The sequence below is a fragment of the Phaethon aethereus genome, assembly GCF_964289735.1.
Source record: "Phaethon aethereus genome assembly, chromosome: 10".
NCBI lineage: Eukaryota > Metazoa > Chordata > Aves > Phaethontiformes > Phaethontidae > Phaethon > Phaethon aethereus.
The window spans coordinates 637,014-659,824 of NC_138586.1; the positions used below are offsets into that span (position 1 = coordinate 637,014).

At 59.3% G+C, this 22,811-nt stretch overlaps 2 protein-coding genes across 2 annotated transcripts; one reads left to right on the forward strand and one right to left on the reverse strand.

The window, feature by feature from the left end:
• Nucleotides 1-285: 285 nt before the first annotated feature.
• SASH3 (SAM and SH3 domain containing 3) lies at nucleotides 286-5,379 on the forward strand (the record flags this gene model as incomplete). Its single annotated transcript, XM_082004306.1, has 8 exons — nucleotides 286-339; nucleotides 2,838-2,933; nucleotides 3,212-3,361; nucleotides 3,431-3,572; nucleotides 3,652-3,809; nucleotides 3,975-4,181; nucleotides 4,484-4,634; nucleotides 4,737-5,379. 8 exons carry the CDS (start codon nucleotides 286-288, stop codon nucleotides 4,922-4,924), a joined length of 1,146 nt encoding a protein of 381 aa, XP_081860432.1. The 3' UTR covers nucleotides 4,925-5,379.
• Nucleotides 5,380-8,239: 2,860 nt separating this feature from the next.
• On the reverse strand, nucleotides 8,240-20,929 carry ZDHHC9 (zDHHC palmitoyltransferase 9; the record flags this gene model as incomplete). The annotated part of the gene is made up of 9 exons (XM_082004082.1): nucleotides 8,240-8,344; nucleotides 9,193-9,361; nucleotides 9,866-9,969; nucleotides 10,138-10,247; nucleotides 10,508-10,576; nucleotides 10,732-10,869; nucleotides 11,830-11,988; nucleotides 12,557-12,717; nucleotides 20,763-20,929. The coding sequence occupies 9 exons, from the start codon at nucleotides 20,927-20,929 to the stop codon at nucleotides 8,240-8,242; spliced, it is 1,182 nt and encodes a 393-aa protein (XP_081860208.1).
• Nucleotides 20,930-22,811: the final 1,882 nt, after the last annotated feature.

Below are 22,811 nucleotides of genomic sequence, written 5' to 3' on the forward strand. Positions count from 1 at the left end.
CACCAGCAGCATCACCGAGGGGCGGCAGCGTCGCCGAGGGGTGGCAGGGCGCAGGCAGGCATCCCCGCCCCAGGGGCCCGGGGCAGGGCAGCAGCTTCGTGGAGGGTTTCCTTCCTCCTGCCGCAGCCCGCGCACCCGCCAGCCACCCCGAGCCGCGCCACTGCAAGCACCTCTCATGTGACCGCCGGCTTCCTGTGCGCTTCCCGGCCTCGGTGCCGGTGCTTCGGTACGTGCCGTGCCAGGCGCTGCCCGAACACTGCACCCTTGCCACCGGGCCCCAGTACCATGCTGCGCCGCAAGCCCTCCAACGCCGGTGAGAAGGAGCCGGGACACAAGAAGGTGAGTGCCGGTGGCGGCCGGCTGCCCTCGGCGCCCGCGGGTGTCCCTGCACACCCAGCACCGGCCGAGCCCAGGCTGCCCAGGGGCTGCTGAGCAGGGAGCACTGCTGTCAGGGGCCGGGGCAGCCGTGGGGCAGAGCCCTGCGAGGCCTGGGGGCAGCATGGCTGGCAGTCAGTCCCTGCTACCGCCGGCCACCATGGCCTCGCCGGTACATGGTCCTGGCCTTGTCGCATGTCCAGCTCCCAGCCTGGCTTGCAGCCCAGACCCTCGGGGTCAGCATGTGTGGAAGCCAGGGTGCCAGTGGGACCCGTGGGGCTCTGCTGGGGGGACAGTGGCTCCCCCTCGCCGCGGGCTCCCCGCAGCGTGGGCGGCCGCCTGCCGTTTCCTGCCGGGGCGGGGGGAACGGCTGCAGTGCTGGGCGCGCAGCTCGCAGCCCAGCCCGCGCAGCAAGGTGTCTGCGGTCGAGGCAGCGCGAGGCTGCAGCTCCATCACGTGCATTGGCCGCTTCCTTCAGAAGCACCGCACCGAGTGCTAGCAGCCACCAGAAGCACCGGTTACCAGCACCACAGCCTCTCGAGAGCCCCCGGCACAGCAGGGCCACGCACACGCTGCCTGGAGCCACTGGTGGGGGCCACGGCCAGCCCTCGGCCACCGTGCCAGGTCTCACACCAGCAGACACTTCCACTCTCGCCGGGCCCTGGTGGGCTGGCTTCGGCAGCAGCGCGCCACCGAGGGGAGCAGGGTGACAGCGCCTGGTGCCGTGGTCCTGCCCAGGGCAGAGCTGCACGCTGTGGCAGCTCCTCTGTGCTGGGAAGCTCCCGGGGGGAAATCTGGGTGAAGCCCCCCATCCCTGTGCCGGAGGTGGCCGGCAGGCCCCGGCGGGCATCCCCTGCCCTTGCCCAGCCGCAGCCGCCGCTCTCACTTCCCTCTCACCGCCGTGCTCCCCGCTGCCCGGCTTTCCACCGCTGCTCTCGCGCCCCCGGCTCCTCCAGCCCCAGCGCAGTGGCCAATGCCGCTCTCCCCGCGGCCGGGGGGCACAGGGCGTGAAGTTTGGTCTGAAGGGTGCCAGAGGAGACCCGAGGGGTTCAAGCCGCCAGGGTCTGGTGGGTTCAGGGGTGTTGGGGCCAGAGTGGGGCAAACCGCCAGCACCTCCTCCACACAGCTGAGCTGGTCCTGCTAAATCAGGCCACAGCAGGGATGGAGCCGGGTCTCCCTCATCCAAGCCAGCCCTCTACAAGAAAATGGCAAAAACAAGTAATAAAGGATGCTCAGGCGAGTCGATAAAAAGGAGAAGGAGGAGGGGAAGGCACAGGGCCGTGTCTGAGTGGGGCCAGGCTGCGCAGGGGCTGGATAGGGCCTTGGCCGCCTCCACCGCAAGCAGGAGCCCGGGGCAGGCAGCGACTCGAGAAAGGAAATTGCTGCTTTTGCAGTTGAGGCAAGACCGAGCGCCGCGGTGTGCGTTCCGAGCACGCCAGCGGCCTGGAGCCGAGCTCGCCCAGCCCCGGTACGTAAGCCAGCTCCCACGGCAGTGCTGGTGCTGGGCATCCAGGGATGAGGGAGACCTGGGACCGCGTGGCCATGTGGGACAGACGCCTGAGGAGACGGAGAGGAAGGAAGGAGAGCCGGGGAAGCAGACTGGGGGGGCACAGGGAAGACTGGAAGAGGCAGAGATGGAGGGTTGCAGCAGGACTGAGATCCAAAACCGGCTTCGGGGGCTTTGGCACAAAGGCAGGACTGAGGTTGCTGGCGATGCTGCAGGGGAGGTGCTCTCGGGGCTGTGGGATGATGTGTGGGGGCAGAAAACGTGGGCAAGTTTCAGGCCTGGGGCTGAACATGAGGGCAGCGGCTTGAGCATGGCAGCATTCGTGCTCTCCGCCGCTGAAAATAGCCTTTAGCTGTCAGACGCTCGCAGGGAAGGGAGGGACTGACCCATGGCACGGCCACCGCGGGAGCAGGACTGAGCACGAGGCGGGTCCCCCTTGGCTCTCGTTCTCAAAATGCCCGGCTCAGGGGCCGGCTGGCAGCAAGCCCCCACCCAGGCGCGGAGCGGAGGGGTTGCCTTGCAGAGCCCCTGTGTTTTCCCTGCAAGGGCCCAGCCCACGCGCCGTGACAGCAGTGCGGCGGGCCCTGGGTTGCTCCCAGCTCGGCGGTGCCAGGCTCAGTGCCGGAGCGCCCGCAGCAGCTGCTGGAGCAGGGGCTCTCCAAGCGGCACGGCGCTGTGCAGCCCCCGCCCCGGCATTGCTGGGCCAAGCGGCCGCGCCTGCGCCGAGAGCGACGCCGGGTCTCTGCATCCCAGGTCCCGGGGGGGTCACAACACAGAGCAGCTCTTGGGGGGGGGTCAGGAAAGGCGAGGCTGTGCCAGCCAAAAAACCTCCTCAAGCACCGGCAGCGCCCGGGGGCTGCTCCGGCTTGCCGAGGGGCCCGGCTGCTGGAGGGGAGGGCGGGAGCTGGGGCGGGGGGCACAGGGAGAAGGCCTCGCACCTTTCCGTCTCCCCCAGCTCTCCCTCCAGCGCTCCAGCAGCTTCAAGGACTTCGCCAAATCCAAAGTCAGCTCCCCCTCACCGAGCGAGAAGGAGTTCAGCCTGGAGGAGAACGTGAGTGCCCGGCCCCCCATGCGGCGGCAGCACCCCCTGCCATGTCCCCCTCCCCCGGGACCACCTTCCCGCTGGGCACAGCCCTTTTCAGAGCCTGTTTCCCCAAACTCCTGGTTCTACTGGTGGCCCACCTGCCCTGGGGCAGCGCCAGGGGTTATGGCACCAGCAGGATGTGGGGTCCCGCGCCCCAGGAGTCTTGCAGTCCTGTGTGACCCAGCTGAGTTTTGCCCGGGGGGGCCGGGGCAGGGCTCTGCCGTCACTCTCCATCCCTCTGCCAGATCCCCGAGGATGAGTCCAGCGGTGCCGGCCCTGACGATGCTGCACGGAGCAGCAGGATGAAGCTGGGCAAGAAGTGGCGGGCGGTCATCTCCCGCACCATGAACCGCAAGATGGGCAGGATGGCTGTCAAAGCGCTAGCCGAGGGGAAGGTGAGTGGGGGGCCAGGGCAGGCGGGGGCAGGTCCCCCTCCCATGGCCTGACCCCAGTCCCCCCGGCAGGGAGACGTGGAGGAGGAGGGGTCCCTGTGCCCCCTGTCCCCAGCCGGCAGCATAGAGGAGCCGAGCCACGAAAAGGTGTCCCTGTCTTACCTGGAGATGGAGGAAGATGGGCACCCGTCCCTCAGCCGCCAGCTGTCCAGTGGTGAGCTCAGCCCCAACAGGACGCCGGTGCCTTGCCAGCCCCGTGGCCGCGCACACCCTGACCTCCCACCCCTCCACAGGCAGCGAAATTTCCAGCCCCGGCCCTGGGGGCAGCAACCGGGACAGCCTGCGGCCGGAGGAGAGCGGTCCAGCCTACAGCGGCCCCTTCTGTGGCCGGGCCCGCGTCCACACCGACTTCACACCCAGCCCTTACGACAAGGACTCGCTGAAGCTGCGGGTGAGCCACCCCACAGTCAGCCTGGGGCTGGGGAGAGCTGGGGCGACGGGCAGGACTGGCCTGTAGGCCCTGCGGAGGGAGGGTGGCTGGGGACACCCCTGAGGGGGGGTTCCCCAGCCGCCCCCAAGCCTGCACCTGCCTCCACCCCCATCTCCCTCGGCCCAGAAAGGCGACATCATCGGCATCATTGAGAAGCCGCCCATGGGCACCTGGACAGGGCTGCTCAACAACAGGGTGGGCTCCTTCAAGTTCATCTACGTAGACGTCATCCCTGAGGAGACGGCCCCTGCCCGCAAGAGCCGGGGCTCCTGCAAGAGCAAGAGGCTCAAGCCGAAGACCCTCCACGAGCTGCTGGAGCGCATCAACCTGCAGGTAAGGCATGGGGGGACAGGGGTACCCAGCACGAGCCCAGGGGCCAGCAGCAGGACCACCCTCCCCTCTGCTTCCCAGCAGCCCTTCGCTGTACCCTGTCTCCATGGGTCCCTCCACCTCACATCTGAGCACCGCTGGGGGGGCAGAGGGGACACATGGGGCTTTTCTGGATGATGCTCGGGCAAGTGCCCGCCGGGGACCTGCACCAGGGCAGGAGCCACGTGGCTAGGACTGAAGGCCAGGTGGGGAGAGCCTGGGGAGCCGTGCCGTGCTCCGCTCACCCCTCCATCGCACTGCCCCAGGAGCACACCTCCACCCTGCTGCTGAACGGCTACCAGACCCTGGAGGACTTCAAGGAGCTGCGGGAGACCCACCTCAACGAGCTGAACATCACGGACCCCCAGCACCGCGCCAAGCTGCTCACGGCCGCCGAGCTGCTCCTGGATTATGACAGTAAGAGCCGGGGGAGACGCCCCACACTGCCCATGGCCCCTGCGCCGGGCAGCCCCGGCAGCGGCCTTGCTGCCCGCTAACACCATGTCCCGTCTCTCCCAGCAGCGAGCGAGCCAGAGGAAGGCGACAGCTCCGAAGCCCAGCCTTCGCCCTTGGAGCCCAAGGGGGACATTCCCCGGGACTCGGGCTGCTTCGAGGGATCTGAGACCCTAGACGGCAACCGGGATGAGGCCGACATGGGGGGTCCCGAGGGGCAGCTGCAGGCTCTCTCCCTGGCAGACTCCTCCTGAGCCCACCCTGCCTGCCAGCGCTGCCCTGCCAACGGGCACAGCCCATGGCCGCTTCCCGCTCCGGCCCTGGCCTGGCAGTGCGTCCGGACTGGAGGGGATGGCTGCTGGCAGGGTAAGCGGGTGAGCCCCAGCCCCTTGCGCTGCGGGCAGGTGCTGCAGGCAGACACTGCAGGCAGCTCAGCCCTTGGTCCCCCGAGGTTGCCCCGTTTGCTGCCCCCAGGACATTTTGCACTGCGCTGCCTCACACCGCTGTCCCGATGCGGGTGCTCTGGCACCCTGGGGCACCGCGCTCCCTGCCGAGATGCCGTGGGCCTGGATCGCCTCTCCTGGGTTTGCCCCACTTTATCCACAGCTTTAAGAGCGGCTCCCAGAGTCCTCGTCTGCTGGGCTGAGCATGCAGGAGCCTACCAGGACAGGGAGGTCTGCAGCAGGCAGGGACGGAGCAAACACCATGCTGAGTAGCAGGGTGAGCGAGCGCAGGGGACCCACTGAGCCCAGCTCCTCACCCCTGGGGAGGACACCCATGCTGCCTTTCTCCAGCATCTTCCTCGCACAGCCAGGTGGGCAGGGAAAGGTTTGCTGGAAAGTTTGGGCTGTGGGGGGAGAGGTTCAGCCCAGCTGAGAGCAGCCCAGCTGAGAGCAGCCCAGCCAGGGCCCCGCAGAGCCACCCTGCGTGGGCAGGAGCAGGCAAGGGAAGGCACCCGTATGGGAGCATGGGGCTGCCTCTAACAGAGAGACAGGCTGGTCCCGGGCTGGGGGAGCCTACGCCAGCGCCCTTCACCCCTCGCTACTGCGGCTCCTGTGCTGCAGCATTGGCCTTTGGGCACCCAGTTTGTTCCTTTGCGCTCAATCCCAATAAAAGCGTGCAAGTCCATGTCGCTCTGGCCTGCAACCTGCCAGAAAGGCTCGTGGAGGGAGCCGGGGACCAGAACCATGCCTGCAGGTAACCAAAAGCTGCCCAGGACGCTCCCCAGCTGTGCCCACCAGGAGCTGTCACCACTCAGCATCTGCACCCCGAGACCCCGCTCACCTGCCGTGGGGGAGAGCAGGATGCAAACACGACAACGCAGAGAAGACACCCTGGAAGCATGAGATGTAGAGGCTGGAAAGCCACAGGGAAGGGGAAAGAGGCACCTGGCTTGGGGAGGCACAGACAGAGGCAGAGTCTACAGCTCAGCCATTTTTCAAACCAATTACGTTTCCTTCATTGTTTTAAATTTAAAAAAAAGAAAGAAGAAAAAAAAAAAAAAAGAACCCCCACCCCTCACCCTACCCCCACTTCCTTCAGGGAGGACCTGAACAGAGCAGACAGGAACCACAGGTGCAGGCAGCATCCGTGACGGCCCCAGCAGGCAGCTCAACACACCACTTTAGAAAATAGATTAGTAAAACCCAAAAAATACACTTTTTCACAACGTGTTTTGAGATTTGGTCAGTAGCATGTTGGGGCTGGTGGGAGAGGAGGGGTGGCTCCCACCGCTGGCGGGGTGTGCAGCAGCCCAGGGCTGGGCCCAGGACCCCCCCTGCCCTGGGGGACGAGCCAGGCCTGGCTGCGGGGTGGCAGTAGCTGTGAGCCAGGTGGCTCCAGCCCCGCCAGCAGCGGGAGACCAGGGCTCCTTCCCGGGCAAGGGCAGGCTGGGAGCCGCTGAAGGGCAACTGTGAACCCGCTGCCAGAGCGCAGGGCGGCAGCTCGGCCCTCTCACCCAGGAGAGGAGACCCTGGCACTATGGGAGAGGGGGCAGCACCGGTTGCCATGTTAATACCACTTCATCCGCTGCCAGGCACAGCCCAGCTCAGTGCTGCCAGGGGCCAGGGAAGAGGAGCAAGTTGGGAGGCACACATCAGGCTCCGGAGGGACAAGGCTCCTCGCTTCGCTCCACTCCATGCCGCTGTCGAAAGCGAGGTGGCACACGAGGCCAGGGAAGGAGGAGCAGCAACTTCACGTGGCCAGACAAGCACATCACGGAGAAACAAGCAGGGATGCTCCGGCAGGACACCCTCCACCTGCCGCCCACTCGCCGCATGTCTGTGGGGAGGCACAGAAGTACCCAGCACTCATGGCATGGGATGGAGAGCTGCCAGGGCTCCGTTGCCGGCCTTTGTGGGGACCCCACAGACATGCGGCTCTTCCCAGCCTGGCTGCCAGGCACAGGACCGGGAGCATCACCGTGGAAGAGGAGCCCTGCCCCGGCACAGAGGCCTCCCACTGCCACCTGGCCCTGGCCTCTCCTCCCTCCTCCACGGCCAACATCGCACAGCCAGTCCCAGCACAGCTGGCACAGCCCTGGGAGGGTTCCAGGTTCTGAAAGCCAGTTGAGGATGACTGAGAAATGCAGGGGAAGGCAGGGGGGACACGGGGACATGACGACACAACACCAAATCGGGGTTGAGGTTCTGCAGAGCAGCAGTTGAGCGAGCAGTGTGCCACAGCCTGGCAGGCAAGGGGAGGGCACAGGCAGGGAGCAAACGCAGACCCTGCACTAGCTAGAGAACCAGTGGCACAGGCAGACCCTCCCCTGCAGCTCAGGACACCCCCTGCACAACCGCTCTGCGGCCGGCGTGGGGCGGAGACAAGCGGCAGGAAGATGGGCTGCCCCGTTCCTTCCCTCAAGCCCCCATTTAGGTGTTAGCCCGGGGGAAGAATGGGAACGAGGGCCCCCGCCACGACTGCTCTCGCGCCAGCTACGTCACATGAAAAGAGGGAGCACGGGAAGGAAGCTACTTTAAAAACCGTTGCCAGCAGAACACCTTCCCAGTTGTTTTGGCCCTTTTGGCACCAAAATGTCTCCTGACAACCCCTGCCACGTTAACCAATAAAACAATGCCACAGATTAGAGGAAGGAGGGAGGAGGGGAGAGAGGACGCTACTGCCATAAATTGCTTTCCCCTTCTCATCAGGATTCCCCAGCAGTAGGGAGCAGGCCGACCCTAACGTTGCTTCTGAGCTGCTTGACCACAAGTCGTCTCGCCAGAGAGTCAGGGCCAGACGGAGGGACAGCCCCAGCCACCGAGCCGGTATTTAGCATCCAGGACAACCTGCAGAGCAAGAGGTCCTGCCTCGGCCCGCAGGGAGACCAGCCTCAGTGGTGGCAAGTGCCCCTCGGTGACCAAGGCAGGCTGCTCATGCTCGTTATCCTTTGACACCATGCAAGGCCAGTGCCAGCCCACACATGCCTGCTCATCGAGGTGAATAACGACTAAAGCGAAATGGCCATGATGAATCGTTTGCCTGCCATCCAGCCCATCTCCTCCTCTCCTCAATCACTTCCAGCTTTGATTAGACAAAACAAGAAAGTTCTCCCTTTCAAGCAGAGGCTAGTGCTCTGCTTGCCCAGCGTCCTGGGATGGGACTGGGAGCTCCCCAGATGTTAGCTGCTTCTCCTCTGGCATCTCAGTGTTGCTCAGGGATGGCGCAGGGACCTGTAGAGAGAAGGCAGCAGTGACTTGCGTGAATACACCCCAGCACAGAGCATCTTAGCACACAGACACGTGGCCCTGCGGCCCTGCTCCTGCCTCCAGCTTCACCAGGCAGAGGTCTCAGCTGTGCCTGGGAAAAGGAGAAACCAGGGGCCACAAAACAGGCAAACCAGCAGCTTCATGAAGACCGGGAGCACTGGACTGCTCCAGCAGAAGTGGTCTGGACTGTTTCCACCAGAGAAACAGGCAGCTCACACGCTGGCAGGAGTAGACCTAGCCATTTCCCACCATGTTCACAGAATAATTTAAGCGGGAAGGGCACTCTGGAGGTCTCCTGTCCAACCACATCCTCAAACCAGGGCTAATTTCAAAGACAGAGCAGGCTGCTCGGGGCCATATGCACTGGGGCAATGGCATTCTCCAAGGACAGACATCCCACACCTGCCAGGGCCCTTCCCAAGGACAGCCCTTCAGCTTGCACTCGGTGCCAAAACAAGATGCCTGCAACCTCCCACCCCTCCTCAGCTCCTCCTGGACTCCAGAGGTGCCAGGTCCTGGGTGCTCTCACGGCAGGACTGACATCTCCAAAACCACAGCCAGCTATGATTTCCTTTGAGGTTCACCTAGGAGTCCAAGGAGCCCAGCACCCTCCCAGCCAGCCCTAGAGAGACGCTGGTTTCCAGGGCCAGAGCACAACAGGCTTTTTATCAGCAGCCTCTTGGCAAAGCCCCAAGTGTTGCTTTGTTCCTGCTAAGCCACACTATCAGCCTCCTTTCTGCCAGCCCAAAACACCAGCAACTCCAAGCAGGCGCAGCCCACTCACCCCCCCACACACAGAGGGAATCACTCACGGCACTCGGGTGAGGAAGGCTACCATCCTTCTGCTGAGTGCTGCTGTCCTCTGCCGGCCCGCCAGGGCCCTGAGTAGCAGTGGGCTCTTGAGCGCTGGGCCCCCGTGGGCACGACTCCTCCTGAGCTGTGCTCTCCTCTTGCTGCAAGATGCCCCGTCTGTCCAAGACACTGCAAGAACAGAATCACACCGTTAGAGACCCACGCCTCTGCTGAAGCCGACTGCTTTTCCTGGCAGGAAAAGCGCTCATGGAAGACAAACGTGAGGGGAAGAGGTTCCTCTCCAAAACAGGCTGTGCACAGCCCAAACCTGGTTTACAGGTTCCTCCTGTGGAAACCAAGCCCCTTGGAGAGCAGCCCAGTTCAGAGGGTGGGAGCCCACCGATACAAGTGCCCTGGAAAGAGTCTCCGCTCCACAGGCCCCAGGGACGGGGAGCCACTCCTCCACTGGCTGCCCAAGCACGTGGTGGCAGGGAGCACATTGCAAGCTTGAATCGCTGAAGATATGCAAGGAAGGCAACACAAGACCTTCCTCCCCAAAGCATCCAGCCATGTCCCAAGGGACCTCCAGAAGCCCTCAACACACACAGCGCCAGCAAATCAGCCAAGCAAGGAGAGCTCCTCATGGTCATGCTCTGGGGGCAAAAACGGCAGGGCTGCCCCTCGAGAGCTTACCTGGGGGGCAGAGGCCCACAGAGCACCTCACAGCAGTTCTTCACTATGTTGCCATGGCTGTAGGGATTCTGCACACGGTTCTTCCCAGTCCAGGACCCCTTAATCTGCAAGTCAGGGCACAAGCTCAGGTCTGCCCCATGGACACCTGCCCCCAGCCCACAGAGTCCCACCTCAGCCTGCGGGGCATGTCAGCAAGGTGGAGGCAGCCATGACACACAGAGGAAGCAATGAGAAACGGAGATGGCTCAGAGGCACAGAAAGACTCTACTTACATCTTCGTTGGTTGTCTGATTCAGTGCCACCAGGAAGGTGTGGAACCCAGTTAACCCCACCACTGACCACAGAGTGAAGAAACAGATGAGCACCTCCAGTACAGTGAGAACTGTTAAGGACCGGGAACAGCCTGGGAACAATCCCAGCCCAGCTGTGTCACTACCCCCAGGCACACTAACTCTAACTTCTCTTCTCCTAGACGTGGTTTTCTGTTTTACCCTCCTCCCAAAAGCCACAAAATTGCTCCTCTCCCTGTAACCATGGGGGAAAAATGCCCTGAAAGACTCCTCAGAGAAGCCTGGGTACGAAGACTCTAGCCCGTCCATAACGCAGCTCACACTAGCCCCCAGCTTTGGAGAAGCCAACCACCCCGCACTGTGGAAGGATATGTCCCTGGGGTTTCCTTCAACGTGTTCAGAAACCCAATCTTCAGAGATTCTGGCAATACAAAGGGAGAGATATTTTTTCTCTGGAACACCACACCAAGTCCAGTTCCTTTTCCCATTCCACCGCTTCTGGGTTTGCAACACCATCTCTATCCCCCCGTCACCCTTAGCTAGCCCAGCCACCCACTTCTCTGCAGCCAGACTCACTCAGTGCTACGTAGACTATGTTGAAGGTGAAGATGTAGATGGTGAGGAGTGAGAGCGAGAGGATGAAGAGGTAGAAATAGCGGTAGTTCCTCTTCCCCACGCAGTTGCCCACCCAGGGACAGTGATGGTCGAAGCGCTCTGTGAAAGCGAAGATGGAGATCAGTGCTGCTCTAGCACGGTCCTGCCTACCTCCAGATGCTTACTCCTGCACCCCAAACGCAAAAATTTCCAAGGCTGACAAGGATTGCCTGGGCCATCAAGTCCAACCCTCTGCTAACTCAGAGCCCCATATCATGGATCTCTTCCAGAAGGGGAGGACAGGTAACAAAGTGCAGAACTGTTTTACTAATGAGTCATTTTGCATATTAAGATAGAGTTTAAGAGCTTGGCTCCATGCAGGTCTTCTCTCCCAGAGACCTGAGCTTTTACTAAAGCAGCACACAGGTTAGGTGAAGGTCTGGGGGTTCAGATGTTCTCATCTAACCCATGTGCCACTTTATTCCTACTAGAAAAATTAGAAGACAGTTCAAGGGACTGCATAAACACTCAAAGGGCCGGGAACCTACAGGGATCCAAAAGAATGGAATATCCTCCTTGAGAAGGGATGCTGAACACGAGCCAGTTATGATACGTAAAAGGGCTAGGAGAGTGTCTGCTATGCAGCAAGGCAAACAAAAAACAGGGGCACTTAACGTAATGGCAGAATCTCCATGCTGATGCAAGGAGCTGCCTTCATGCAAGACACAGCTCTACGCTGGAACCCTATAGCCCAGCAAGGCCAGCAGTTCAGCAAAACTCAAAAATGGACTGCATATTTACATGGACAAATTAGAGTTATGTTAGACTAGTTATTGCCAAAGAAGTACTGGCAAAGATGAACCACCTGGCTTCAGGTTCTGAGCAAATCTCAAGATTCTTGAGCTTAAGATGAGGCAGACTGTCCCCGTCTGGTCACACAACACCATTCTGGACTCGCTCAGCAGGTGCAGTGTGGGACCTGATACGGAGCGAGACTGGGTGCAGATCTTCACCTGTTCTCTTCCAAAGGCTCTCACCCAACACGCAGATGCAGGAACAGGCACGACATCTTCTACTCACCCACACAGTTGTCACAGATGCTGCAGTGAGAGGCACGGGGCGGACGGAAGATCTTACACGTGTAGCAGTACTTCAGCTTCACTATCTGGTTGTTGATCTGGAAGTTTTTAATCCGCGGGGGTGGGCGCTGACCCTGTGGCACAGTCCCGTTGGTGGCCTCTGAGAAGGAGAACCAAGCAGACATCAGACCTGCTGCTACAACACGACAGGCCTGGAATGACAACTCGCCTCCCTGCTTTTCCTACCAGCAGGATCAGAGCCTGCTGGGTCTAGAGCCAGCGGCTGCAGCTCTGCTCGCATAGTCCAGAGCCAGCCTGGCAGCTTGGAGGCAGGAAAAGGGATGCCAGAGCTTTCATGGGCGTATTGGGAGGGGCCAGGGGGATGTCACTGTACAGACCCACATCCACCAAACCTCCTCTCTACCTGAAGGATCAAGGGGCTCACATCAGGCTTCCTGCACCCCTTCCCAAAAGCAAACAGAGTTTGTATGTACACAGCTACAAGAGAGAAAACAGCACATGAAAAGGTTCCCAGAAAGGGAAGCAGGTACATCACACCATCTTTCTGAGACTCAGCCAAGCAGGTGGCAAGATGCTCCATTTGGGGCAATCCTCCCTTTTGGAGGGCCAGCCAGGAAGAAAGGCTCTGCAGAGAATGTAGCCTATAGACGTGCCAGAAATACAGAGGCTTTTCCAGCCATCGCCAGCTCAGCTGGCTCCACACTCACCAATCTCCATCTCGATGAAGGCTGCCTCATCAGGCAGGGCTCTTGGGATCACCCCAGGATCACTGAAGCTCGTCCGCAGGAGTGTAGCCATGGCGAACAGGAAGAGAACTGCTGCAAACACGGGGATGGCTGGGGACAGCTGGACTGCCAGGTACCGACACCTGCAGAGATGTCAGGAGGCGATGAATCATGCCACCGCAAGGCCCACCTGAGCCAGGGCCTGAAAGCCTGGCAAGGCATCACAGTCCAGACTTTTCTGAACACTGGTTACATCTAGAGAAGAGAAGCTGTTCATCACTTCCTTCTGATCCCACCACCATGGGGAAACACCCCTGGGGGTAGCTCTAACGACCAGCCACGATCAAAGTACCACCATGTTTTTAACCAGCCAGGCACAGAATACTGTCCAGCATTTTGTTTTGTTCCCAGCTCCCATCTTCCTCAGAGTCACAGGTGACACCAGAAGCGCAAACAGCCAGCTAGAAGGATCTTGCCTAGAGGACACCCGCTGCAGCCAGCTGCCAAGGGATGGACCATACCCCTGGTAAAAGCACCCAAGGCCTGGTCTGAGAGCCCATGACTGGAGACAGACAGAGATACGGAAGCACATCAGAACAGTGGGAATCTCTGTCTGTCCCCTAAACAGGCAGCAGTTTCCAGTACCACAGAAATTACTTTTCAGGGATGAACTGTGTCCTGTGCTCCTCAGGAACAGATTCATGTGGAAGTGCAATATTCAATGTGAATGCACCGTGCAACAAGACATCTGGCTTCCTTTGGCTTTTCCAAGGCAAGGGAATCAAAAGCTCCAAATAAAGTAGAAAGGTTCCTGCCCCAAGACAGCCCCAGTTCAAGAGAGGAAACACAGCGTAAGGTTTGTTTGCTTTATAAATGCAGAAAGGCCCACTGAGGAATTTAGGTTCCTAATCCTGCTGATTGAGGCAGCACGAAGGGAGCAAGGAGATTAATCTCACTGTGGCCTGTGTCACTTCTGGACCCCGACAAATATGTCTCCATGGGCACTGCGGCACAGGCCGTGCAGAAGGTCTCTACAGAAGTCATGGTTTAGAGACATACTGGGCCGAAAGAAAACATATTTTTACCTCGATTCCTTCAGAAACGTCATTTATGTTGGGGTGAAGTTCCTAGGAATGGAACTTTCCTATGGTTTAAGGGAAGCCCCACCCAAATCCCAACACTTGTGCAAAACTTCACCTCTCCTTGCACGCCCTTCTTGCCCTGGTTCTCCCCAACAAAGCTGGTACCCAGGCTTTCTAGTAAACCCTGGATCCACAGGGGTGGATCCAACCCAGACTCCTGCTCTCCAAGAAAGCGTAAGGCTACTGCGGTGAAAGGCATGGGATTATCCTCCCCAGCAGATCGGTCATCCTAAGCAAGGCAATTTCGATGACATCCATAGCATTAACTATTGAATTCTGGATAGCCTTCCCACCCATAGCTTCTCCAAACACAATAAAATGTCTAGCTCCAGCTGGTTCCTTTGCAGCACCGAATTCTGCAAGCCCACCATCCACTGCAGGAAGGCTCACCGGGCTGTAGTTTGCCATTGCTTGACTCCTTGTCCCCTGCATGCGACGAGGTACAGAAAGGACTGAATACTGAAGCTACAGTACGCTTTGGCCACAGCTACAACACTAAGCGTCCACAGCGACTCACAGGGCCTATCCCTTAAACCAACATAGTTAATTTTAAATACTACAAACTCTGCAGTTACTCGAAACAACACAACCCTTAGAGTCATCCACCTGCAGAGTCCTGCCTACATTTGAAAAGCCAGGCTGAGCGGCCACAGGGCTGAGCTTACTGCCTTTAGGCAGCCTAAGATGACTTTGCTTTCCCTTTGCAAGGGCAAAGTCTAGAAAGAGAACTGCAAGTCAGTCAGCAATTAAACATAAACCTTGGATCCCATTTTGGGAAGGAGTATGGGTTTATTCTTCCAAAAGCGGGACGTGGTCCATCTCAGAGGGCTACAGCTTAAGCCTTGCCCAGCTGACATGACAACTTTTGTAACTGTTGTAACAACATGAACATATTATGGGGTTAAAATATAGATTCATGAACTGTGTTAAAGCTGAGCCGAAACTGCGCCAGAGCTTCCAGCCTCAGATACACACTAACGCCTTATAAGTTTCTTCAGTCAGCAAAGAGATTTATTACCTGCAAGCACATGATCCGTGCCGGGTGTACTCTCCCGGGCACAGACCTGAAAGCTTTACACAGCAGCACTCAAGAATAAACGGGATCAGTCCCTGCAGCAACCGGTGCGGTGGTGCGGTCCCTGCTCAATCTGCGTACGAGCACAAGCGTGGGATGTGACTCACTCCCTGCTGACCATTTCCTAAGCATCTTTGTAAGGAAACCTACCCTTTGGGGATGCAGCAAGTCCTGCTGTCCCCGAGGCACAGCAAGAGTGGCCTCAAGATTGATGTTACCACATTGCAGAGCGTGGTGTGGGAATGGGAAGAAGCCTGCAATTTTAGGGGATGAGAGAGATGAGTGCATGACCATCCTTCCCGCTGTGGGAAGGGAAGCAGAACTGTCCAGCCAGTATCCAGCCCTTCCATCCCGCTCCCCGTGTGGCACAAGCACAGGGAAGGTTAGGTGCCCAGTCCAGGAGGGGAGAGAAGCAATCCCAGACAAACTGCCTGTCTGCCCAGAGGTGGGCAGCGGGAAGACAGGGACAAAGCCACAGAAAACACTAGATGCTTGCTCTCCTGTCTGACAGGGAAAAAGATAACCTAGAAAGGCACACAAGGAGGTATTAACGCTAGCTCCTTCAGCCACCATTCACTGAAGTGCATGAGATATCTGATCAGTGAACGCGTTGCCATCATCCCTCCAGGACTAAGCAAACATCCAGGCACTGTGCTGGATGCTCAACGCCGTCACTCAGAGCGGGGCCCTCCTGCTTCCCTGGGTAGCAGGGCTGGCAGTGCTGCTGTGTCCCCTTACAGGAACACGGCCCTGAGGCGACATCAGAGGTGTGCGAGCGAGACAAACCCCCACCGCACTGAAACTGCATCCCGAGACCTGACACTGAGCCCACCGTGCCCCTCCCTGCGCTGACCGAGTCTTGCTTTTAGGAAGGTGTCTTCAGAGAAAGTGCCCACTGCATCTGCCAAGTGCCGTCCGGAATGGCTGAGCAACAGGTAAGGCCACCACGCGCGGTTTTGGCTTGGTACTCGCTAGCGCTGGGGAGTCTTCAGTCTGCGCCTCGCCTGCAGCGCGGTTATGCTCAGCGATTCATTTACACTGCTAAGTAACAGACATTTTAAAGATCTTTTGTTTGGGAAAGCTGAGAGTCAACAGAGACATACTATTGGCATGTAAGGATATTGCTCCTCCTCCACTCCCAGTGCAATATCTGTGTTCTTGAGCATTCAGTCATCTAATAGCAGACAGTAACAGCACTATCACAACACATCATCACGGGGCGGGCAGGCTGAGGGGTGAGAAAGGCTTAAACAAAGAGCTCATTCGAATGGGGGGGGAGCAGCAAGAAGCAGCAGATGGGAGGTGCCACGAGTTCACGGTGCAAGGACTGCTTGACCGATTATTTTGCGACCACTTGGGAAGGTCTGCTGTAACCAGCGCATTACGCAAAGCTCTGGAGGAAGGGGAAAACAAAAATGCCAGCCCCAATGGAAGTGGACTTCAGCAACGGCCATCAGGCAGCACATCTCACAGCCAGGTCTCTCCAGGGCTCTGCACAAGCTCTGTTGTATAATTCATTTACTTGCAAATCACCTATTTAACTTTCCTAAACTAGTGCATAACTACACCATGTACTTGTCCCGAATGCTGGTGAAGCAAAGCAGGATCTTTACCAAACGTTTGACCCTCACCAGAGCACTTCCAGCCATCTGCATCTCCCAGACCTGGGACGATTTCCAGAAGCTGATGTACTTGCGGTAAGTGTGGAAACCATTGCTCTGAAAACCTGGGTAACCGCTGCACTACAATGCTACAAGTTCGGGGCTCCTTCCCAAGCAGCACTCGGGCAGAACTGAAGCTGTCTACAGAAACTCTCCCTGTCTGCCAACAGTGACACAGAAAATGCTCACTCGAGACCCACTTCAAGCGCAGTTCCACTGTGAGCACGTGCCATGTGCTTCCAACCCTACTGATGCAACAACCGACTTTGGGCAGGAGACAGACACGTTACGCCAACGTTATTGCTCTTTTCCCAGCTACGCTCAAATCTCCGTGCGGGCAAGAGAGCACCCTGAGATCCGCACGGGGAACGGTGGTGCTACAGGGGACGTGCATGCTGCAGGGAGAGCGAAGCTGTCTTCTGAAAAGGAGCCCACATACAAGAAAAAGGGCATGCAATGCAAAAACCTGGGAGCAGCCACTTCAGGCAGAAACATGTCTTCACCAGCAAAATGAGCTGAACTCTGGATACCAGCAAGTTTACCTCTATGGAGAGAAACTGTAACTACTAAAAAGCACCGACCAACTTGTCTCTAAGTTTTGACAATGCTTGACATAGAGCTAATCAGAGGTAAAAGCCATCTCAGAAGCACCTCTTTTTCAGTGCAAAATCTTGGAAATTTAGGGTTTGGAAAAAAAAAAATTTTTTTTAAGTCACATGAAGGGCCAGCATAGGTTTTTTTTCAACTTGTTGGAAAACAAAGAAATTTTAATCTCTACATAGCTAAGAAAGTAGGGAAAAAAAAAGTGATAAACATGCTTGGTTATTGGAAAAGCAAACAGCAGCCCCTTTCTGCACTCAGGAGCCTGGCATTGCAGGCGCTATCTTGCCTGTAACATTTACAAGCGCCGAACGTCCGTGCTGAAGAGCTGAAGACAAAAGAAATCCAGTTCTCTTGCAGCTGCTTTGGAGAGCTGAATGAAGAACTCGCTTCAGGAGGGCCATTACAGACACGCTTGCAAACTGCAAGGAGGAAAATCCCAGCAGCCAGAGAGAGGATGCTACATCCCATCATCTTAATTCCCAAATGGATTTCACTAAGTGCTTCACCTGGGCTTCTCCTCGTGCTCCAACACCACAAGCGTAGTTAGACAACTAAGCGCCCTATCGCAAAAGCTGACATACCCAATAAGTGTCTGAAATAACGCCAAGAGGATATTGAACAGAATTTTATGTGACACGTTACGGTCATTGAGTAGACCCCACTAAATACAGGTCTTGGACCCTGCAGGGATCAGCCTCAGCCCTTGAGCAGTAGGAGCTGCTTTCTGCCAAGGTGGTGGCGAGAGAGGTGCCCTTGGGCAGAGGACTCCGGTCGCTGCAGAGCACTTCCCCAGGAGCCAGTACAGCTCCACAGCCCTCTGCTTTATCTGGGAGGGAGGAGCCGATCTCCAGGTACAGCACTGATAGCTCAGTCAGCCCTCTGGGTCCTGTTCGTTCCCCGATGAAAAGACTTACCCGATTCCAGACCACAGCTCTGTGGTCTAGGGAATAAAAACATAAAAATTCCCGCACATGGGGCTGAGGTGGCTGCATACTGTTCAACTGGAGACACAGCAGACGAGCTGATGGCATTTGAACTACTTGGAGGAAAAAAGAAAGAAACATACCACCACCAGCAGCCCAAACAGAGAGGCTGTCATTCACGGCTAGGGAGGACTCTTTCAGCGAGGAACGCGGCGGCTTATCTCATGACGTGGGATGCCAGTCACCACCCGCTCTCCAGCGACAGCGCTTGTAATCAGAGCCGAGCCAGAGCAGCCTGGAGGGCGAGGATCAAACCCGCACTGGCTCGGATCAAGTAGCGAGACATTTTCTGGCTTCAGGCATCCCTGAGCCTTGTTCAGACAAGGTGTGACTGCGCAAGTGATTCAGCTGAATGAAATAAGCATTCACAACACAGGCACCCCTGCAGTGAGTGTACAAGAATTAAAAGGACTCCTCCACCCACCACAGTCTGCTTCTCTCCAAAACCAGATCCTAACAACCTGAATTGTTCCTCTGTAGCACAAACTTTAAGGGGGAAACCATTAATTTCCACACAAACGCCAAAGAATCTGCCAAAAGCTGAAACGAATGGATAACAGCGACAAGATCAAGGCCGAGACCCTTACGCAAAAGCATCCTAACACACGCAGAAGGCATACAAGGTAAGCAGGGCTCTAGAGCAGCCAAGCTGCTCATCTTCTCAGCTTGGTCGGTGAAACAGAGATGTGGAGTGTTTCTGGCTGGGAAGGCAACATTTTACCCCTATCCCAAATACAAAAGTCCCCGAACGGTTTCAAAACAAGCCCATCTCTTTCAAACAGAAAACATTAAGGTGTTGTGCATTGAGAGAATCAAATGGATACTTTGGATTTTTCCCAAACTTTTCCTCATCTCCCCGGTTGAAACCGCTCAGCCGATCTAACTAAAATTCAGAGATGATTCTGCTCCCAGCAAAACTTCCCCTGGGCCAGCAGCCCTGCAGAGGCCACAGAAGCTCTACACAGAAGGCATGTCCTGGATGTCTCGGCACAAGCAAGGATGTGAGCGACCCCTCCACAGGCCCCTGCCTCCCAGGGCATGGGAAGGGGCTTCTCGAGGAATTTCCACTCACACACCTGCTGTGCCCACGGCCAAACTAACCATCGCGCCGCCGGCTCTGCTAACAGGGCCTAGGCCTGGAAAGGCAGCCTTGGCTTGCTCTGCCCCACACAACCATGGCAGGCAGCTGGCGAGGACAAGCATGGCAGAGCGGGACATGGCTTCGCTCTTCTGCAAAGGACAGGCTCCGCAGGGAGTGAGAGCAATTACGCCTCTCAATAAGTGTTTCTGGAGCAGTAACACTTATCAGTTCTTCCTGCAAGGCAGGAAGTCTTAGCCCTGTTTTGCAGATGGGAAGAAAGCAAACAACAAAACAAACAGCAGTCATTTCATACCTTTGAATTCAGACTGAGTCAGGGATAATTTTGGCCTTCCAGACTCAGGAACCCCAACACCTCACATTACAGTTGCACAGCACCTGCCTCCACAGCTACACAACGACTAAGCAGAAAAACCAGTCTCATACCTGACCAAGACCCGATGTTAGCCACTTCATCGCTGCAGCTGGGATGTGGCAAGCCTCAGCAGACTGTTCCAGAAAGCCCTTTCCAAGACTGCCAGCGATATCTGCTAGCAAGAGGAGCCAGGGAGAGCAATGCCACGTCAGGGGAAGTTGAGATAAGTTCCCTGGTCTGAGGAAGATGTCTAGGAGGCCAACATCTGGGCCAAGAGCTTTGCATATCTGGAGAAATAGCCAGGGCTTAACCAGTGAGCAGTTTCTTCCGCTTGCTTTCCTGGCTTAAAGAGCTTTTGTGTTACCCAACACCATTTAGGACCTTCGCCTCCCTCAGAACAACATAAACATACTGATGAAGACAGAGGAAGGAAAGTTTCACAGTTGTTTAACTGATCCAGGCTCATATAAAAGGTGCAGTCCTGCCTCCTCCCCACAACACCAGTGCTTAGGCAAACACAGGCTTCTTTTTCTTTTTGTTTGGTTGGAGATTTTTTTGTTGGGGGGGGGGAGTGGGATTAGTCTAAGGTCAGATCAGCTCCCCAGGTCAGCTCACAAGGGAGGGCTGTGGGGAGGGGGCAGGTCCTGCTCTTGTGGCAGTATCCAAGACGTTGGCAGTAGCTCTTTAGGCTGCCGAGCTGGTCTGAAAGGGTGGCCGGATCCTCTCCAAATACCAGGGCTTCAGCTCATGGGAGGGTCTGCTGTAGCGCAGCACTCTGCAACACCCAGCTAGCAGGCAGTTGCAGGGCAAGCTGTGTCAGCGCTAAACCCCGGGGCCACCAAGCTCGCTCCTTTTTTGTTAATCCTCTGGCTGGGTCACCTCCCTCGGCGGGCTGAGCTGGGGGCTGCACGCACACCCAGCAGGCAGGGACACAGGCTCGGCCCCACTGCCCGGCCCGTGCCGGCCTCGGCTGCTGCGGCAGCAGTGCCCTCGCACCCCGGCGCCCAGTGCCCCGTCCTCTCTCGCTGTGCTCAGGACAAGGGAACGCAAGTCCCAAACGCGTGGAAGCACAAGCGGTAGGGATGAAGAGCCTGTGTCTCGCCGGGGCAAAGCTCCAGCAGGGCCCATCCTCCCCGACAACCTCCAGGGTCAATTGGCTAAGGGTGAAGGGGCAGGCCCCACCAGGCAGCCGCACCACGCCAGGCAGAGGAGCCCCGGCCCAGCCCCGGCCCTGGGCTGTGGGGTCACCAGGTAGCCACGGGGAACTCACTCAAAGGCGAAGAAGAGGGCGCAGGTGCCGAGGATGAGGAAGAGCGTCAGGTAGAAGATGCCCTTCTGCCGGGCCATCATGATGCGGCCGTCGCAGCAGAAGGTGTTCCTGCCCGGCAGCTTCTCCCATTTCCGAACCACCTTCTTCCTCGCTACCATCACCGACATGGCGTGGCCGTCACTGGGGCGGCGGCGGCCGCCACACGTCCAGGCGCTGCTCCTCCGCCGCCCGCGCCCCCGGCATCATCGGGGGCCCCGGTGGGCCGGGCTGGGGGCTGCGGGGAGAGGGAGAGCGCCTCAGCACTGGCGGGAGTGCGGCGGGGCTCGGCGCCGGGGGGCGGCGGCCGTCGCCATAGAAACCCCCGCGCCCAGGGAGGGGTGTCGCCATGGAAACCCACGGGGGGGGGGCGGCAGGCAGGGCGCGGCCAGGGAAAACCCCGGCCCTGAGGAGAGCGCCCAGACGGAGGCGGGCGGCGGGGCGGCCCCACACAGGCCTCACCGGGATGAGACGGGGCAGCCGCCGCCCCGTGGCCGCGCGAGACCCGAACCCGCGAGGGGAATGGGGGAAGAGGAAAAGGGAAGGGTCCCGCCCCGCCGCCGACCGCCGCTCACCCTGTGCCGGTGCGGGCAGCGCCGGGCCGGGCCGGGCGGGCCGCTCGCTCCCTCAGCGCCGCGGGAGGGGCCGCCACGCCCCGCGCCGCCGCGGGGGCGGAGCTGCGCCTGCCATTGGCCCTTCCGAAGCCTCCGCCCCGCCCCGCCGTTCCCCGCCTTCCCATTGGGCGCCCGCGATGTCACTCCGCGGCGGCTCCCCTCCGCCCCAGTGCGGACAAGGGGAGGCGGGGCGGGGGGCGGGGTCGCCCCGAGCGCGGCACGTGGCCGGGGCGGGGCCGGGGCCGCAGCCCCGGTGCGGCCGCGCGGCGGGGCAGCCCGGGACCTCGGCCGTGAAGCGACCCCGGCTGGGCCCGGCCCTGCGCTAGGAGTTTCCGCCAGAGCCCCGGGGTGCCAGCCCCGCCCGAGCTGCCCCCCCACTCCCGGGGCCCGGCGAGGGCCCGGCCCTTGCCACCCGCCCCGTTCCCCCTTTCTGTTTTTTCACAACGGGCACTCTCAAGGCCCCATCCCCTCGGGGAGCACCCGGTGCCGGCGGTGGAGCTCGGGGCAGCCACGATGCTCCAGTCTGGTCTCGCCGGGGCCCTCCCACAGCCCCCGCCCTGACGCCTGCACCTGGGGCCGCACACCCATTTTCACACTGTTTGGCAGGCCCAGAGCCTGGGTTTCAGTGCAGGGGACCCCCATGGTGTCCTACACCACAGCATCCCGCCCCAGGGCACACACAGTGCTGCTTGTCGATACATGGCCGATGGTGAAGGCAAGTCCCAGCGCTTCAAATCCCAGAGGGAAAAAAAGGACCTTTTCCCCTGGTCGCTGCTCTGGGGACTGCAGGGGACAGAGCGCAGCTTGTTGTGCCTCTCCCCACGCCAGACCCTGCCTTGCAGCCCCCTTCAGGAGTGTTAGCCACAGGCAGGGATCGAGGAGGAACGATGCGTGGGGCCTCTGCTGCGGGAGCGGCTCTGCGGGGCGCTGGCCTGCAAGTGATGCCAGTGACACCTGTCCCGGGTGGAGGTGACCCACTCCTCTTGCCGGACCCCCATGCCATGCGTCGTGGTGGTGACATCGACATCCCTTTGCGTCTGAAAACTGCTTCTATTTACGACCCGTCCAACCCCACAAAAACCGTGAAACACCCCAAAGAGGCAGGGGCCGAGAGGCGCGCAGCCGTAGGCCCTGGGCGCAGTGCCGCGAGGCCTTCGGCGCCATCCCCAAGCCCGCAGGTTGGCGCTCCCCAGTGGAGGGCGCCGTGGGCTGAGGGGTCCCGTCGGGGTCCCCGCGCCAAGCCGGCTCCCGCAGGCGCTCGCAGCCAAATTCTGCGCCCGGCGGGGGCAGCGGCGAGGGGCCGGGCCGCGCCGCCCCCGCGGCTCCCGGCTCTGAGGCTGGGCCGGGGCGCGGCCCCCTCCTCCCGCCCGCCAGGCCCCGCTGCCACGGCAACCGTGAC